Source organism: Schistocerca serialis, chromosome 2 (genome assembly GCF_023864345.2).
Source record: "Schistocerca serialis cubense isolate TAMUIC-IGC-003099 chromosome 2, iqSchSeri2.2, whole genome shotgun sequence".
Classification (NCBI taxonomy): Eukaryota; Metazoa; Arthropoda; class Insecta; order Orthoptera; family Acrididae; genus Schistocerca; species Schistocerca serialis.
In genome coordinates, this window is record NC_064639.1 from 771,073,166 (window position 1) to 771,093,825 (window position 20,660).

At 41.8% G+C, this 20,660-nt stretch overlaps 1 protein-coding gene across 1 annotated transcript in view; it reads left to right on the top strand.

Annotated features, from left to right (window-relative positions):
• Positions 1-20,660, top strand: part of LOC126457993 (serine-threonine kinase receptor-associated protein) — a 76,171-nt gene that overhangs the window by 37,196 nt on the left and 18,315 nt on the right. The window contains exon 3 of the mRNA XM_050094760.1: positions 2,964-3,114. Within this exon, the coding sequence (XP_049950717.1) occupies positions 2,964-3,114 (151 nt within the window). The remainder of the gene's footprint in view (positions 1-2,963; positions 3,115-20,660) is intronic.

Consider the following 20,660-nt stretch of genomic DNA (forward strand, 5'->3'; position numbering starts at 1 on the left):
TGCTGCGGTGCCTGGCTGACAGTGGCCCATATCTTGGTGCGTTGTCCTTCTTTGGCTGCCCTGCGACAGACTCTTCAGTTACGAGACTCGTTGCCATCAATTTTAGCTGACAACACCTCATCGGCTAATTTCGTTTTACGTTTTATACGTGGCGGTGGGTTTTATCATTCCATATGTGTTTTCGCGCTTGTCCATTGTCCCTTTGTGTTCTCCACTCTAATGCTTTTAGGCTGGATGCATTATTAGTAGTGTTGGTTGTCCTCCTGTCGTTCTTCTGGCAACTAACATCATTGGCTGTAAGGGCAGACAACATTTTTGAAGTAATACTGAAAACTTTGATAATTGCGTCAAACAGCTAGTCTGACAGCACAAACGGTAGTGAAATATTGTAGACGTGACTACAAACAGAATCGATGCTGTTACATCATCAGCAGTCACCAAAGGCAAAATGATTATGAAAAAAGCTGAGGTGAAACTTACAGGGACTGCTATAAACTTATTTAACAGACAAACTGAGAATGTTCAATTCAGATGTGGCAAATGTGTAAAAATTGTGGTTGAAGTTTAAGTATGTTATAAACCATGATCTATATAAGTACATTGCAAATAAAGTAATAAAAAACAGCAAAGAACCGCCCTCATTTAATGGTACCATTTGTAGAGTATCATGGAAACAGAGATGACCACTGCACCCTCACTGCAAGAGAGTTTGCAGGGATGCTAAAATAAAAAGTTAATAGCAGTGCGTGCATCTGTAAGATATGCCATATCTGAAGCCTACAATTATTTTCATAATCAGATGTGATAATAGAGTTATCAAAAAATGGTAGGAAGTTGTGTTTATGCATAAAGTCAGTGAAAGGAACCAAACCTTCCATTCAGTTCCTCATGGAATGATCTTGTGCTGAAACTGAAGAGTGCAGACAGAAAACAGAATTTTTAGATTCACAATAAACAATGTATTCACAGAAGAGAATACTACCATTCCACCATTGTTTGACTGCCTCTTGGATTTACAAATGAGTTGTCTCAATATTAGCACCCATGGCATTAAAAAGAATGAAGACTACTTAAAACAGATAAGGCAACATGCACTAGTGGATTTCACGTTAGACTTAACATTGAAGACATCACAGAATTAGCACTGTCCTAGCTTATATTTATCAAGAATCACTCTTGAAGTGAATAGTTCGTATGACAGGAAGAGTGGGGGCAGCAATTCTGTGGTTGTTTGCTGATGATGCTGTGGTGTACGGTAAGGTGTTGAAGTTGAGTGACTGCAGGAAGATAAGAGATGACTTGGACAAAATTTCTAGTTAGTGTGGTAAATGGCAGATAGCTTTAAATGTCAATAAATGTACATTAATGTGGATGAGTAAGAATAACAAACCTGTGATGTTCTGTTACAGTATTACTAGTGTCCTGCTTGACTCAGTCAAGTCGTTTAAATATCTGGGCTTAATGTTGCAAAGTGATATGAAATGGAATGAGCACATGAGAACTATGGTAGGGAAGGCAAATGGCAGACTTCGGTTTATTGGGGAAATTTTACGAAAGAGTGGTTCACCTGTAATGGATGCTGGTGTGGCGTATTCTTGAGTACTGCTCAAATGTTCGGAATCCATACCAGGTCAGATTGAAAGAAGACATCGAAGCAATTCAGAGGCAGGCTACTATTTTATTGCCATTGGGTCTGAACAACACATAAGTGTTATGGAGATGTTTTGTGAACTCCAGTGGGAATCCCTGGAGGGAAGGTGACGTTCTTTTCAAGAAACACTATTGAGAAAATTTAGGGAACCAGCATTTGAAGCTGACTGCCACACACTTCTACTGCTGCCAACATACAATGTGCATAAGGACCACAAAGATGAGATACAAGAAATAAGGTCTCACAAGTTTTTTCCCTCACTTTGTTTCCCAGTGGAATGGGGGAGAGAATAAATAGGAGTGATGCAGGGTGTGCTCTGCCACGCACCGTATTGTGGCTTGTGGAGTATTTTTGTAGATGTAGAACACCAGCGAGGATGGGATGTGAAAACATTGTTCTGTGCACACACAGGGAAAGTGTGCGCATGAAGGTAAGAATTCCCTGAATGAGTAGCTTGTACAGGAGGTTTTCATGCCACACAGTCGCATCGATATGGAAGTATAGTACCAAAGTTCTCTCAGTGCCTTGTGGCATCCATTACAACCTCAACAAGGCATAGAAGTAGACATGTTACATGTCCTCTTACTGCAGACTGCTTCTCAGGGAGGAGTTCTCAGCTTCCATATGTTGCAGGAGTCATTTGAGGTACAGAGGTTTGAAGATTTTTAATAGTGCAGCTACCAAGCCAATTGGCCTGTAGTTTGAGGGGGAAGCAAGAGTCCTTTCCTAGCATTGGGATTATGATGACCTCACCTTGTTTGTTTCTCCATGGCTTTTGGGTACTGTGCAGTGATGAAGATGCTGGTGTCTGCAAGCTTTACTATGGCAGCCATCGGCATGTACTAGGTAAGTTCATAGGTCAGCTGGTCTGCATCATCAGCTTTCCTGCAGTTAAACCACCAGAGCTGTTCCAAATGTGATGTTGTTGCCATCCTCTTGTGCAGACAAATATGTTGGAGGTATTCTCTATTAGCTGCATGTGAACTAATGACTTTTCATTGTAGTTTGACCAATAAACTATGCCTCCACACCATTCAAAAAAGTTGATTGTATCACCTTTTTTCTGTCATAGCACCAGTTGATACTCTGCTCATAAGTGTGCAGCTGTGTGCTATGTATATGTGACAGAAATATTTTGCGACTTGTTTCCATATGGCTGTTTCATGCATCATTGTAGTGATATTTCATCTTTTGTGTCAGTTGCTTTGTTTCTCAAAATTGCTGTTTTTGTGATTTTGCTCTAATATACGGAAATCAGTGTGTAATTATTACAGTAGTCCAATCAGTTTATTCTGTGTATTACTCCTTTCAGGTGTGGGATGCTGTTTCCGGTGAAGAAATTCATTCTTTTCAACATAATCATATCGTAAAGAGTGTTAATTTTTCTTCAGATAGTGAACTTTTTGTAACTGGTAGCAACGAAAAGCTTATCAGAGTCTTTGATCTCAACAAACCGGAAGCAAGTAAGTACTTTTTCTGTTAGTTTCATGTTCCATGGTTCATTTTGCATGAAAAATTGCAATAGTGTGGAACAAGTCATTTCACATTCACATTGGAAATTAATTTTTAAATATGGCTACATGGAGAACATTTATAAGCTTTGTTATTATTATTGTTATTATTATTATTATTATTATTCAGATGTGAGGTAGTCATTCCTACCCACCACTATTTACACATTACACTAATAGAAATTCTCCTTTCACTTTGTTTTCAAATTTTACTTTGCTATCAATGGGTAAGTGACCAAAATTTGATGTTGCAGCATGGTGCACCCCTTTTGTGTTAATGTCTGAATGCCATTTTTACTTCTGATAATGTAATTATACACATCATTGTTCCTTTTGAACTGCAATGGATGATTTACAACGAACTTCACGAGGGAGTAAATATACTGCGAATATGTCTAACTTTATTTGGAGGAAAATAGTACAGATTAAAAATTATTTCCAGTCCAGCCTTCACTTCTTTGGAAATACATCTACATCCATACTCTGCAAACTATCGCAAAGTGCATGGCTGAGGGTATGTCCCATTTTACCTGTTAGTAGGATTTCTTCCTTTTCCATTTATCTATGGAGCATGGGAAGAATGATTGTTCGAATGTCTGTGTGTGTTCTCCTATTATTTTTATCTTGTCCTCACAATCCGCTTGCGAGCAATATGTATTAAGTTCCTAGAGCCTTGAAACTTTGTCAGTAGGCTATGCTGGTATAGTTAACATCTTCAAGAATCTGCGAGTTCCATTTCTTCAGCATTACTGAATGACTCTCCCATGAGTCAAACAAACCTGTGACCATTTGTGCTGCCCTTCTCTGTATACATTCAGTATCCCTGTTAGTTCTAGTGTATGGTTCCCATACATGTAAGCAACATTCTAGGTTGGGTCATATGAGTGATTTGTAAGCAACCTCCATTGTACAGTAATGGCACTTCCCCCAGTATTCTACCAATAAACTAAAGTCTACCACCTACTTTATGCACAACTGAGCGTATTTGATCATTCTATTTCATATCTGTGTAAAGTGTACACCTGGGTATTTGTGTGAGTTCGCCAATTCCAACTGTGCCTCATTGATATTATAGTCATAGGATATTCCATTGTTTTTTTCATTTTGTGAGGTGCACAATTTTATATTTCTGAACATTTAATCCAAGTTGCCAATCTTTGCACCAGTCTGAAATCTTAACAAGATCTGACTGAATATTTATGAAGCTTTTTTGAAATGTTACTTCATTATAGATAACTGCATCATCTGTGAAAAGCCTGATGTTACTATTAGTATTGTCTGCGGTGTCATTAATATGCAGCATGAACAGCAAGGATATCAGCATACTTCCTTTGTTCACACCCAAAGGTATTTCCACATCTGATGATGGATTTCCATCTGAGATAACATGCTGTGTCCTACGTACCGAAAAGTCCTCAGTCCAATCAGAAACTTCACTTGATGCCCCATACTGATAGAACTTTCAACAATAAGTGTACTTGTGATACTGAGTCAAAAACTTCGTGGAAATTAAGAAATACTGCAGCCATCTGACTGCCTTGATCCAAAACTTTCACTTTGTCTTGTGAGAAAAGTACAAGGCGGGTTTCACATGATGACTGTTTTGGTGAAGGCATGCTGATTGGCATGGAGGACGTTATTCTGGTCAAGGTACGTCATTTAAGTTCAAGGTTGCAATATGTTCTAAGATTCTAAAACAAATCAGTGTCAAGGATATTGGACAGTAGTTTTATGGATCACTCCTACTACCCTTCTTGGAGATGGTTGTTACCTGTGCATTCTTCCAAATACAGTGCACGGTTTTTTATTTAAGGAATCTATGATAGATTATAATTAGAAGGGGGCTAATTCAGCTGCAAATTCAGTATATAATCTCATTGGGATTTCAGCTGTCTCTCAACACCACTGACACTAATACTGATTTTACTCATCTTTTCAGTGGTACAAGGATTAAATTGGGGCAATTCTCCTGGGTTTTCCTTCGTAAAGTAGTCTGTTTCTTTATGTGTTTCTTTACAGTGACTATGGAGTGTCCCTCCGACTAAGAACTGTTGTACTGGATGCATATCTATTCAGTGGATTGTCGACTGTTCTTTTATGCTTGAGTCAGAGATCCTCTACGTGCTCCTGCCCTATGCGGAAACTTTCAAGATCCTCATTGAGATATGACGCTGTCGGTTCTTTACATGTCTGTCATGAGTGGGGTTCTGAGCTATCTGTTCTAGGTAGATTTCAGAGAAGGTATTTGGTAATGTTTCACAGGGTGTCTTCTCATGCCCACCACTAACAAAACTGTAATGATCACAGTATGATTGGGGAACTTACGTACAAGTGAACTGAGGGTTTTTCTTTTTTCCCACTAAAGTTTTTGGTTACATCAGGAGATGAGGCTGGTGGCAGTAGAAAGATCTAATTACCATGTTTTGCCCATCTGTGATACTGAGTCTTGCCCAGTCAGTCTCACATGTAGCTTCAATTTCTATCTCGGTGGATTTAAGTTCCTTGTCTACTGTGACAAGTACACCACCTCCATTTCCCATTAGCCTATCCTTTTGATAAGCACTTAAATTTTCCCCAAAAATATCACTGCTATTAATTTCAGGTTTCAATCAGCTTTCTGTACCTAGCATTATACGAGCTTCACTGCTTTTCAAGAGTGCTTCAAACGCAGACACTTTGTAGCGAATGCTTTGGCAATTAACAATTAGGATTTTAATACTCACTCCCTCGAGAGGAATTTTTGTCGATCTTACACTGTTACTTCTGGGTTTCCTACAGCCATTGTTACCTAGATTGAACCGAGATTCACCTATTCTAAAAACCTTGTGTGCATCCCACACACAGTCAGCTACCTGGGTAGCAGCCTCTGATGGGTAGTGCACATCTGATCCATTTAGGTCCACCCTACAGTTCTCAACCCTATGGCTCAAGTCCAGGAAGTCGCAACCCAGCTTGTCATAATACTTTCGAAGTCTCTAGTTCACTCCACACTCAGGACCAGAGGGCTGCAATCAATTCTGGAGAAAATGATGAAATTGTGAGCTTTGTTGAAATTCCTTGCACAAGGCTGTCTTCCCAACCTTCTCTGCCAGTCAGCAGAATGATCGAGGTAGGACATCAGAGCCCAGATGACAGGCATCATTTGTTCCAACATGTGCCACAATCTGCAGTTGTTGGCACCCTTTTCTTTCAATGTCTGGCAGAATAGCCTTTTCAACGTGTTGACTGAGGCCTCCAAACATACTCACTGAGTGCACCTGTGTCCTTTCCTGTCTCTTGCTGGTATTTCCCTAAGGGGTACCATCATTTGCCATACGTGTGAACTGCTGACAATTAATAGACCCTACCTTTTTGTGTTTCCCTCTTGACACCAAATCAAATGGGTTTCACCAAAACAGTGAACTGAGTTCAGTTCCACTGGCTCAGTTTCAGTGAAAGACAGCACCTCAGACTTGTTGGCTAGGGGGATCAGTGTAACACCCGGAGTCCTCCCAGATCCCGTCCACACAATGCAGGATGCTTAGATCTACCAGTCTAAAGGACGAGTAATGACAGAACCTGTACTTTCTGCAGAGGAGGCGAGTTCCATAGGAGCGAATAGTACTTAAGGTACCTTTGGTACTGGTACCACATTTACAGGACTCTCGGGAGCTCTTCCAACACACCGATTCACAGCAGCTGCTGATCATTTGACAGTAGACATGATGATTTCCAGCTGCTTACGAATGTCAACCAACTGCTCCTGTGTTTGAGAAAAGTATTCACAGCACTTTGGCTGGTGCAAGTGAACAAATAACCTTATACTAAGCCTGCTGATTCTTTTATATCTGTTGAGGAAAAAAAATTGCTAATTTTCTAAAAGGAGCATTTACTGAAAACAAGATTTCTATTAAGGCAACAGAAAAACTTGTGGTAAAAATTACTAATTTCCTAAAACTTTTTGAAGTTGATTGCAGTTATTAGCAAACTAAAAAATAGAGGGAAACATTCCACGTGGGAAAAATATATCTAAAAACAAAGATGATGTGACTTACCGAAAGAAAGCACTGGCAGGTCGATAGACACACAAACATACACACACAATTCAAGCTTTCGCAACCAACGGTTGCTTCATCAGGAAAGAGGGAAAGACGAAAGGATGTGGGTTTTAAGGGAAAGGGTAAGGAGTCATTCCAATCCCGGGAGCGGAAAGACTCACCTTAGGGGGAAAAAGGACAGGTATACACTCCAATCCCGGGAGCAGAAAGACTCACCTTAGGGGGGAAAAGGACGGGTATACACTCGCTCGCGCGCGCCCACACACACACACACACACACACACACACACACACACACAAGCAGACATATTCAAAGGCCATGAATATGTCTGCTTGTGTCTGTATATGTGTGGATGGATATGTGTGTGTGTGTGTGTGTGTGTGTGTGTGTGTGTGTGTGTGTGTGCGCAACTGTATACCCGTCCTTTTTCCCCCTAAGGTGAGTCTTTCTGCTCCCGGGATTGGAATGACTCCTTGCCCTCTCCCTTAAAACCCACATCCTTTCGTCTTTCCCTCTCCTTCCCTCTTTCCTGACGAAGCAACCGTTGGTTGCAGAAGCTTGAATTTTGTGTGTATGTTTGTGTGTTTGTTTGTGTCTATCGACCTGCCAGCGCTTTCTTTTGGTAAGTCACATCATCTTTGTTTATGTATATACCTAAAAACAAAGATGATGTGACTTACCAAACAAAAGCGCTGGCACGCCTATAGACACACAAACATACACACAAAATATATATATAACACACACACACACACACACACACACACACACTTCTTTAAGGGTAAACTAGACGTATCACAATGTGTTAGAATATCTGCTACAGTAACTAAATCACAAATGCCGATTTACTACAAATTAGATTGAGCAGTGAAAGATTACGCAGAAGTGACACAGCAGTACATAAGCGAATCTAGAATTTCAAATTGGAACACGAATTATGAACACATGGTCTCTCACAAAGGAAAATTCTGAAGTTGGCTTTTTTCATATAAATAAATGTTTGGGTCACATGGATTTTTTTACTTAGCTGTTTCTGTCCCAACATCTACACTGATGTGCCAGAGAACAACACTCCAGCATGAGTTTATCTCTGTCAAATCTAGAAAGATGTGTGGAACCAACAAAGCACATTTTTTGCCTGTTGCAGCTAGCAGTGCAATACAGTGTTTCATTATGATGATAGGAAGAAATGGTTGCATTAATTTTGTATACTTTTCAATTGCAGGCGATGGGGTGCAGGAAGAAAATGTAATTTTATCATTTTCAATTTATGGTAGAGATTCTAACAGTTAGTATGTAGTATTGTACTTAATCTATAACCTAAGAAAACTGATATGGAGGATGGATAGTGGTCTCCTGAACCGATGCTGTCTTTTAAGCAGTGCATTATTTATGCACAGTCATTCATTCTGAAATGACATTTTTTTTCTTTTTTAGTTGGTGGTGCCAGTATCATCCTATTATTGAAAGAATCTTCAAAATTTAAAGCCAAAATCACAGTTTCCTACAATACTAGATCATCTTTGGTTGTAAGCCATTTGTGCTAATGTAGGTCTTTGTTGGTACATCTATCAGGCCCACATCTTTGTTCTAGCAGAAATTACAGTAAATTGGTTATCAGCAACTCCCATTGTTACTGACAGTGTTATCTCCGACACATGCATTTACTCCACTCCACAACATCATGTCAAGTGGTTTAAATTTGCAATTGACTCGCTTTCAAAATGGCTGTAAAGTAATCATCTGAAATATTGTAAGAGAAAATAATACTGTCCTGGATGCATGCCTGAAAGTTGGCAAAATATTCAAGGAACTCACATTTTGTTTACTCATTAGCTAATCGGAGAATGAATGTATGATGACCGAAGTTCTCACTGTAGTTGTGGTCACTCTACTAAGAAACTAATCAGTGAGAGTAGCCAGAACTTACTAAGTAGTAGGATGGAGATTATCCATTGAATTCAGGCTACACTAAGAAACCATTCTCTCACCACATGACGTAAACAGATGTCCCTGGAAAAAGCTGCCATCTGTAAATCAATAATCCATTAGTGTATGGAGAGCAGGAACAGTGATTGCTGAGTGCACTGTAATTAGTCTAATCTTGTCTGCTGTCACAGTGGGAGCACTACAATAGGGAATTGTAGTATGTGTGTACAGTAAAACCCCCTTTTTACCCTTTTCTGTTACTGACCCAAAAAGTGTAAAATTCAGGAAAACTAGGGAAACACAAAAAGTTGAAAATGAATAAACTACTCTTACTGTCATTCTCTTTATATTTTTCAAAATATGAAATTAAAACTTTTTGCCTATTTCAAATTATCTGAAATAATTGTTTCTTTTTCTAACAGCAATTAGGTTTGTTCCATCATGAAACCACATTAAAAAGATATCCGTGTTGTAATGTGAGACTCATTATTGATAACCATTACAAAATTATGATAAGTAAAACTTGTAACACAATGTTTATAACTCTGAAGTTAGCAGTCTTTGTAAACAGAGAATAGTAGGCATGAAATCTACAGCTTTTTGCCGACAAGGAGGTTACCTGGTTCAGGGATGTCCTAGGTGAAAGAGGTCGGAAATCGTCATGTTACATGGCATCTGGAGGAGGAATGTTTGTCTGACATCAGGTTGTACCAACCTGAGACTGCACACACACAGTATTTCACACAGAAGTAACAATTTGTGGAAGCCCATTATAGAGACAGCTGTCTTCAAAAGTGGTGTTTATTTGCATAAATGACTGTGACATTAAATTAAAACTGTTGAAGTAAAATGCAGTGAGCAGAAAGGAGCTTACTACTAGAGTCGCTATCATCAGATCGTAGTTATTTTTAAGGCAATAACTCATACTTCCGCTACCTTCCAGATGCTGCAAACCTGTAACACAGGTGGTCATGACCCAGCACATTGACAATGAAAATCTAGCTTACTGCACTAATGCTCTGTTACATGATCAACAGTTTAGTGTATAGTCTGCGTTTTCTGCTTTGATCCAAGGCTGACTTTGAGCAGGAATACGATGCACTGTTTGCAGAAATCTGTGTGGAAATCAATGTTAAAGCTTGTGATAACATCAGAGAAAACTTAAAATTGCAGAAAATGTTGTAACATGGGATCATTAATAACAGGAAAGCATTACGTTAGGAGAATAAGACTTCCTCTGGGACCGACAAAAATGACGTAAAAAGTGAGAAAACATAAAATACAGGAATGTAAAATTGGGGTTTTACTGTATTCAGAGGTTCTTGGAACTTTGTAATCAGGCTGTTGTGGGATAGCTCGCATCTATCTTCAAGGGCGTATCACTTCCAATTTTTCAGCAGCTGTGTGCCAGTCTTATACAGCGCAAACAAACCTGTGACCATTCATGATAGCCTACTTTGTACACTTTCAATATCCCCTGGTAGTCCTGTTCAGGACTGGTGCCACATACTTCAGCAATATTCTAGGATGGGTTGTAAGAGTGGTTTGAAAGCAATCTCCAGTGCGACTAGTTGTTTTTCCTAGTGTCTTACTGATGAACAGTAGTCTGCCATACACTTTGCTTACTACTGAGCCTGTGTGTTCATTTCGTTCCATGTCCGTATGAAATGTTGCGTACAGCTATTTGTGAGTTGAATAATTCAAATTGTGACTCATCGATTTTCTGATCTTAGGATACTATGTTATGCAATTTTTGAAAAGCACAATTTTATATTTGTGGTCATTTAGAGCAAGTTGGCACAACTTTAAAATCATACACTATGTGATCAAAAGTATCCGGACACCCCCAAAACATACATTTTTCATATTAGGTGCATTATGCTGCCACCTACTGCCAGGTACGCCATATCAGTGACCTCAGTAGTCATTAGACATCCTGAGAGAGCAGAATGGGGCACTCCGCAGAACTCACGGACTTCGAACGTGGTCAGACTGTTGGGGATCACTTCTGTCATACGTCTGTATGCGAGATTTCCACACTCCTAAACATCCCTAGGTCCATTGTTTCCGATGTGATAGTGAAGTGGAAACGTGAAGGGACACATACAGCACAAAAGTGTACAGGCCGACCTCGTCTGTTGACTGACAGAACACTGACAGTTGAAGAGGGTTCTAATGTGTAATAGGCAGAAGTCTATCCAGACCATCACACAGGAACTCCAAACTACACATCAGGATACATTTCAAGCACTATGACAGTTAGGTGGGAGGTTAGAAAACTTGGATTTCATGGTCGAGCAGCTGCTCATAAGCCACATATCACACCTCTAAATGTCAAACGACACCTCGCTTGGTGTAAGGACTATAAACATTGGACAATTGAACAGTGGAAATATGTTGTGTAGAGTGCTGAATCATGGTACACAATGTGGCAATTTGATGGCAGGGTGTGGGTATGGCGAATGCCTGGTGAACATCGTCATGTGTAGTGCCAACAATAAAATTCGGAGGAGGTCGTGTTATGGTGTGGTCGTGTTTTCCATGTAGGGGGCTTGCACCCCTTGTTTTGCATGGCACTATCACAGCACAGGCCTACATTGATGCTTTAAGCACTTTCTTGCTTCCGACTAGTGAAGAGCAATTCAGGGATGGCAATTGCATCTTTCAACATGATTGAGCATCTGTTCATAATGCACGGCCTGTGGTGGAGTGGTTACATGACAATAACATCCCTGTAATGAAGTGGCCTGCACAGAGTCCTAACCTAAAACCTAACGAACATCTTCGGAATGTTTTGGAACTTAGACTTCATACCAGGCATCACTGACCGACATTGATACCTCTCCTCAATGCACCACTCTGTGAAAAATGGGCTATCATTCCCCAGCCTTCCAGCACCTGATGGAACGTATGCTTGCTAGATTGGAAGCTGTCATCAAGGCTAAGGGTGGGCCAACATCATATTGAATTCCAGCATTACCAATGGAGGATGCCACGAACTTGTAAGTCATTTTCAGCCAGGTGTCCGAATACTTTTGATCACATAATGTATCAATATCAGACTGAATATTTGTGCTGCCTCTTTTTTGTAGGCAGTAAGCCTACTTCATTACAGACAATTCCATCATCTGTGTAAGGTCTGAGGTTGCTATTAATGTTTTTGCTAAATCAAGACCACAAGAGACAATAAAATATATGTTGCAAGTTACGATAGGGACTGTGCTTGATTTGAAATATACTCATTTCATATTGGTCCCCACAATTTCTGAAATGATCAATGATCGTGAAAAACCCAGAATATACAATTGGCTGACACTATACATTCTTTTAGGAGAAAAATTTAGCATGGCTTCATTGTCTTGCTGAAACTGTTAGGAATCTGCACAATAAGATTGAGTGGCCAGCATTTTGGAACCCGCTAACTTTGCTTCAGAAGCTTAAGTGGTAGCATACACAATAAAAAGAGGTAAAGCTTTTTAGTCAGTAATTATTATTTGATTTTCATGAAAATTTTCCTTCTTGATAAATAAAACTTATTTTACATGGGATCAGCCCTTGTAATGTACTTGAAAGGTTTATTTGCATTTAGTGGGCTCATATTGCATACACGTTTTGGATTGTACTGCTGCTGTTTATGGGTTGGATTGACTTTTGTTAAAGAAAGTGCACTACACTGCAGCACATAGTTTTCAATTGAGTCACATTTATTGAAACACAACTAAGATTTTATGATGATCAGCTTTTATAATTGTCAGGAGTTTCAGCATTTAAAACAGATCGACACGCTGCATTCATCAACAAATAATGTCACATTTAATTGGTGGCAGACTAAATCACATTTGCATGGATATGGAGCATTTAGATACTTCTTCCACATAGATATCTCTTCCAGTATCTGATTATATGTTTCTGCGAGTGGTTTAGATGTTTTAGCTGATGACGCTCGAGCAGCTGCTCGTATTCTGCGTTTTATAACTTTGACTGGCTTGTCCAAAGACATCTAACCTTTTTACTTACTTTATCTGCATCTTTGTCAGGTCCTTCTGGTGTCCCCCCCATCCCCTTGAGTTTTACTAAATTCCATGTGCTCTAACAACAGTGACTGGGCGCTAATGACCTCAGTAGTTGAGCGCCCTTAAACCCCAACAAAAAAAAATCTGCGAGTGGTTTACATAGTTCTGTACAATTTGACTATCAACCTCTTAAGTTACAAATTAATCACACTTTTTGAATGACAGCGATTGTGAGTTGTTAGCAGGTTGGATGCACAACTGTACTCAACAAGTAGTGTATCCACTAAGGATCAGTGTACCTCCTACCTATTCCTACTTCCAAAATTCATCTGATCCCAGATTCCTGGCCTAGTTTTCGCAGCATTGGATGAAATCCTACTTTTATCAATCAAGTCAACTGCAAGTATATCAGAATCTTTGAACATTATACAGTTCGCAATTACCATTCCAGTAAACAATGCATACACGTTAGAAGCTACCATCAGTTATTGATTACTCTGTTGTCACATTCGAAAGTTTTGACTTCACTTAATACCGAGAATGTGGCAACATTTTAATTTCCTCTAACAAAGTGTACTTTTCCAACTTTGTACCTGCTTACTTTCTAGTTCAATTTTATGTACACTGGTTTTAACTACATGAAATGTCTTTACTTTATTGTAAATTGCAAACGTTCTACATTCCTGATCAGCTTAGACAACCTTTTCATGCACTACCTGTACTAACAACTTCAACTACATAAGCATTTAGGTTCTTAACTCTATCTCTATGCTTTGCATTGGAAATCATCTCATTAATTCAGTAAAGCCCCATTTTAACAAATCTTTGGGAACTCAGATATTTCTTCCTTGAATAAGGTTTTCCGTAAATGGGGTTTTTGCCACAGTACATGGAAAGAGTGATGGAGAATCATAATTCAAGCATTAGGTGATGAAAATGCTATTTAATTACAAAATTGCCAATATCCTTGGCTACAAATGTAAATGTAATAAATACAAAATTGACATTTTTCGCAGAACATGTCCTTTATTTTTTTTAAAAATCAAGATGTCCTGTTTGTTCTTCCAGCATATTGCAGTGAAAGAAGTTGCTGCTCTAGCTCGTTGATATAAGTCAGAATTTATTTGTTTACATTAAGAGAGGAAAAGAAATACCTGACAGCATCAGTTCCCTGTGCAGCAGCAACAAAACTTGATGCAACACTCTCCCTTTTGTTCCTCATCTTGCTCATTGTCACTGGGAGCTCCTACCAGTGTTCCTTCATAAGCACTTCATTTGCATCAATCTCAGGTATAAAAGTCAGGGCACCATCATCACTACTACGTCCTGGAATGTTGCATTTTTAGAAATATCAGTTTTGCTACTCCAGCATTCTTCTGGAACAGTGTTCTCTTGTGCAGCAACTTGAGTGGCACAGCCATCCTTTGTGGAACAATTTAACAGTCTGTTGTGTCACAGAATTTCGTGCAGCAACAAACCTATACCTGTAGAAGTCTGAGACTCATCATTTCCTTACTCTCAAAGAATGAAACTGACTGATGCACAAGTGCTACTATGTATTTGGCATTAACAGAGTAGTGTGTATTATACGTAGATCCAGAGTCTACATATGACTTGTGCCGTTCAGAGAAAAACATATACATTCCTCAGAAATTGTGCTCTATGGGATGTATAGGGCATTAGTCAATGAGTCAAATTCCTTCCTGTTGCACCCATTGTGGCATCTAAATGCCTGCAAAAGTCATAAAGATTCCATCTCCAGTGTCTGCTCTTGTACTCAAAAGTATAAAGTAGCATTTTTATGTTTTGGAAACACCTGGGAATTAACACAACATTCCACTTACATCATTATTTACACTGAATAGCATCATACCTCTCTTACCTTTTTTCTTTACCTCTGTGGCATTTTTGTCCATTAATGGAATATGATTTTGCAGGAAATAAATCATCAAAGAAGGCAGTTCCATCAGCATTGGAAACTTATCTGGGCTCATAGACCTGCATCAATCATGGCAACGTAATGTTCTTCCAATAGTTCACACCTCTTATGGCCAGAGCCTCTCACTCCACTTAAACTTCCAAATGATAGATTATGATGATCTTTAAAATGATTCAATGAGCTATTAGATGTGCCATAATTTTCAGTGTTGATCTTCAGAGCAATTCCACAAACCTTCTCTCGCAGTATGTTCCCACTTCTAGGAGTGCTTCTACTTCTTGAAACCACACTAGAAGAATTATCTTCCATGTCATTGAATGTAGACAACTGAGTGTCCCTCTTTTTTGGATCCGTAGGAATTGGGAATTGTTAGGTTTGTCATCTAAGAATCCTTCCTTACTTTTGAATATGCTGCACATGTAGACGGCACTATATCTTATTTCTTTGCGATGTTGGAAATATTTGATAAGATTATCATTTACGATGCAGATAATCATCAACTTTTGTTGAGTTGTTAACTTCCAACATTTGAAGGCCATAACTCCACAAAATTAAAATTGGAAATTTCAACATTACCGTAAACAAACAATTACACTTATTTTTGTGTGTACTGTAGAGTCTAGAGGTGGGTCATAGAGTTACCAGACCAGATTCACTCGGGTTCAGGGGTTTTCAGGTCACCTCAAGCTAGATTGTTACCAACTTGAGTTGTTTGCGCGGTGCACAGCGGCCGCCACTCTCAATGACGGTTTTGTGTGAGGTTGGAGTTCACCACTGTCTTCCAGACTGAATCAAAGTTGAACAGAATTAAGTCTATGCCTGCAGAATGGGATGTCACCATCTGTGACCTATAAAAGTATAGTAGCTTCTTATTATTTATTTTGTTTCATCAAACTTCGTGAAGCTTTTGTGTGTGTGTGTGTGTGTGTGTGTGTGTGTGTGTGTGTGTGTGTGTGTGTGTACAAGGGATCTATATAGAAACATTAATGTTGTGACTGAGGGAAACCCCCCTGCCAGACTGGGGGTTAGAATAGGCCTGAGGTATTCCTGCGTGTTGTAAGAGGCTCTCACGTGTTTTGCCCTTTATGTGATGGTCCCCTGTAGGATTTGACCCACATTTTTCAAAATTTTACTGAAGAGTGAGCCAATTGGGTAAGGGCACCTTACATGGAGCATCATGTCCATCATGCGCTGAGGCCTTGCGCATCCTTTGTCGACGTGGATCTGCACTTTCGCTCATTCTCCAGCTGTTGGGTGAGACCACCCTCCTGGGTGTGTTTTCCTCCATCTTCTGTGCAGTATTGCTTTCTGCACTGTCGACGATAATGGACTCGTTGGTGGCCGCGGTGGTCTGGCGGTTCAGGCGCTCAGTATGGAACCGCGGGACTGCTACGGTCGCAGGTTCGGATCCTGCCTCGGGCATGGATGTGTGTGATGTCCTTAGGTTGGTTAGGTTTAAGTAGTTCTAAGTTCTAGGGGACTGATGACCACAGATGTTAAGTCCCACAGTGCTCAGAGCCATTTGAACCATTTGAATGGACTCATTAGCTCATTTGCGCCTGATATCCAGCACGTTAGCCAGTCCGTTGTGGTGGGACATCCACGTACCCTGTTGGTTGTAGCCGCCTGACCACACAGGGATCGCTCTGCTGATGGCTGCGCCATTAACTCCCCATATATGCCAAGGAGTAGATGCTTGTCACCCTGGGGCATTGGGACTCCCGGCAGTGGGCATCCTGCCAGGTTGCCTTTGCTACAGCTGGCTGGCACTCGTGGAGAGGGCCCCTGGTCGTAGTGGGTGGTATCAGGGCAGTTGACATGCTATAAAGTGTAGGTCATCTCTTGCTGGTGGTCGAACACCAGCAGTCTCTAAGCAGTCAAGGTCTAACTTCAATGCTTAGAAATATGACCCCAAATGTTCCCCTCCCCCTGGCCACACCATGGGTGGAATGCTAGACGAAGGATGGCAGCGAAGCTTATTCACCCCGGTACCTCATATGAACGAGAGTTGATGGGGAATCTTTCTTGTCAATGAAACCCCAGTTTCAGCACTTTTGGGGAGATGGAAGGCTTGTCCAAAATGCGGTCAGGACCAGTCTTGATCAAAACAGCATCCTCTGCCCAGTCACGGGCATTACTCACCTGTGACAAGCTGGGGCATGTTTCTGTTTCCAACATGCCCCATAGGAGCTTAAATATGGTTCAGGGTATCATATTTCACAGAGACCTTCTTTTGCAGCCCGAAGAAAAGCTGCACGCCAATTTAGAGAAGTGAGGTGTCCATTTTGTTCGGCGTGTCCACTGGGGTCTGAGGGATAATCAGGTTACCACCAGTGCCTTCATCTTAGCCTTCGAGGTGACACATTACCCGAGAAGGGCAAGGCGATGTTCTACCTGACGTAAAGCCGTATATCCCTCCCCCAATGCGGTGCTTTAAGTACTGGAAGTTCGGCCATATGTCTTCCTGCTGTACTTACAGCATCACCTGTCGGCATTGTGGACGTCCTTCACATCCCAATACTCCCTGTGCTCCGCCTCCCATCTGTGTCAACTGCGGAGAGCACCATTCGACTTGCCTGACAGACTCCAGGATTCTCCAGAAAGAAAGAAAAATAATGTAATAAAAGAACTTGGACCGACTGACCTACACTAAGGCTAAGAGAAAATATGAGAGGCAACATCCTGTGCATATGACGTCAACGTATGCCGCCCGTGTGACAGTGGTTCTACCATCTTCCGTTCCACCGTGTACAGTTGGCTCTCACAGCTGTCAGACTCCACCTACACCCTTGATGGTGTGGGGCACTTCCCTCCCTGTTCTTCATGCGCAACCTACTTCAGGAGGAAGGGATCCCTTGTGCCACTCCCTTCCCAGGTCCCTACCGGTGGCAAAGCTGACACTCGCTAGGGGCTGAAGCAACCACAGGTAGCTGGTTGTAGGGCTTCACAGTTCTCCTCAGTCCCTGAGACTGAATCAGTGAAGCCCTCCCAGCCAGACAAACCTAAGGGCCTGGAGAGAAACCTAAAAAGAAAAAGATCCCCAAGAACTAAGGCACTGCAGTGGCACCCACACCACCACTACCTCCAAGCACTTTATCTGAGGATGAGGTGGAGATTCTGGCATTCGCTTAGGACATAGGTCCTGCTGGGCTCTCAAACACAATGGATGTCGATCGTGCAGGTACTCATCTGGTGGCAGCAGGTAACTCTGAGGTGTAGACTGCCTCATTGAGTGTTTCATGCCTTCCCAGTCTCACGATCACGTAATCCTCCAGTGGAATTGTGGTGGTTTTTTCCACCACCTGGCTGAGCTACGGCAGCTGCTAAGCTTTACACCTGCTGTCTGCATTGCCCTCCAGGAAACCTGGTTCTCTGCAATGCAGAGCCCTGCCCTCCGCGGCTATAAGGGATATTACAGGAACCATAGCGACTATAATAGTGTGTCAGGTGGAGTTTGCGTCTATGTCCTGAACTCAGTATGCAGTGAACCTGTGCCCTTTCAAACCCCTCTTCAAGCTGAGGCTGTCACGATAAGGACGACACAGGAAATAACTGTCTACAATGTATATCTTCCTCCAGATGGTGCAGTACTCCTCAACATATTAGCTCCCCTGATTGATCAGCTCCCTAAACCTTTCCTACTTTTGGGAGATTTTAACACGCATAACCTCTTGTGTAGTGGCGCCATGCTTACTGGAAGAGGTAGGGAGGTGGAAAATTTGTCACAACTCGACCTCTGCCCCTTAAATACAGGTGCCCCTACACATTTCAGTGTGGCACATGGCACATATTCGGTCATTGATTTCTCCGTTTTCAGTCCTGGCCTTCTCCCATCTATTGACTGTGTGGTAGTGACCATTTCCCCATCTTCCTGTCACTCATGCGGCATCATGTCCATAGACGCCTACCCAGATGGGCTTTAAACAAGGCAGCCTGGGTAGCCTTCACCTCTGCTGTCACCATTGAATCTCCCCCACATGGTGCCATCAATGTTGTGATTGAGCAGGTCACCACAGCGATCATTTCTGCGGCAGAAAATGCGATCCCTTGCTCTCTAGGATGCCCCTGGCGGAAAACAGTCCCTTGGTGGTCGCCGGAAATTGCTGAGGCAATTAGTGTCGGCGAGCTCTACAGTGACATAAGCACTGCCCATCCCTGGAGTACCTAATAGACTTCATGCAGCCTTGTAACTGTGTTCGCCTGCTTCTAAAACGACGGATACAGGAGTGTTGGTAGAGGTATGTGTCGACCATTGGGTGCCATACATCACCTTCCCAAGTCTGGGTGAAGATCAGACCCTAACAGGTGCCCCTGGTGTTAACATCAAAGGCATGCTCTCTACCAACACAAATGCAATTGCTCGAGCCTCTGCATTGGAGGACTACCCCCCAGCCTCTCGCACCCTCAAACGGTGAATGGAAAGGAAAGCCCTCCTGTTCACTACACGCCACAGTGAACGGTGTAATGCCCCATGTACAGAGTGGGAGCTCCTCAGCGCCCTTGCACATTGCCCCTACACTGCTCCTGGGCCGGATCGTATCCACAGTAAGATGATTAAACATCTCTCGTCTGACTACAAATGACATCTCCTCGCCATCTTCAACAGGATGTAGTGCGATGAAACCTTTCCATCGTAATGGCAGGAGAACACCATCATTCTGGTGCTCAAACCCGGTCAAAACCTGCTTGATGTGGATAGCTACTGGCCCATCAGCCTCATCAGCTTTCTTTGTAAACTGTTGGAATGTATGGTGTGTCGGTGGTTGGGTTAGGTCTTGGAGTCACGTGGCCTGCTGGCTCCATGTCAGGGTGGCTTCCACCAGGGTCACTGTACCACTTATAATCTTGTGTCCCTTGAGTCTGCCATCCGAGCAGCCTTTTCCAGATGCCAACATCTGGTAGACATCTTTTTTTACTTACGTAAAGCATATGACACGACCTGGCAACATCATATCCTTGCCACATTGTATGCGCGGGGTCTCCAGGGCCCGCTTCTGATTTTTATCCAAAACTTCCTGTCACTCCGTACTTTCTGTGTTCCAAGTTGGTGCCTCCCACAGTTCCCCCGTATTCAGGAGAATGGTGTTCTGCAGGGCTCCGTATTCTCCGTATTGAGTCTCTCTCTATTTTTAGTGGCTATTAATGGTCTAGCAGCAGCTGTAGGGCTGTCAGTTGTACTTTCTCTGTACCTTAATGATGATCCACTCACTGTAGTGGAGACATACCAATTGTTAGGACTGGTTTTCAACACCAGATTGGCTTGGTTACCTCACCTTCATCAGCTTAAGCAGAAGTGCTGGCAGCACCTCAATGCTCTCCACTGGCTGAGCAACACCAACTGGGGTGCAGATTGCTCTACACTGCTCAGCTCTACAGAGCCCTTGTTCAATCCCGCTTTGACTATGGGAGTCTGGTTTACAGTTCGGCGGCACCCACAAAATTGCAAATACTTGACCCAGTGCACCACTGTGGCATTCGCCAAGCAACGGGAGCTTTTAGAATGAGTCTGGTGACCAGTGTCCTGGTGGAGGACGGAGTTCCTCCATTGAAGGTTAGGTGTGCACAATGGCTCGCCAGTT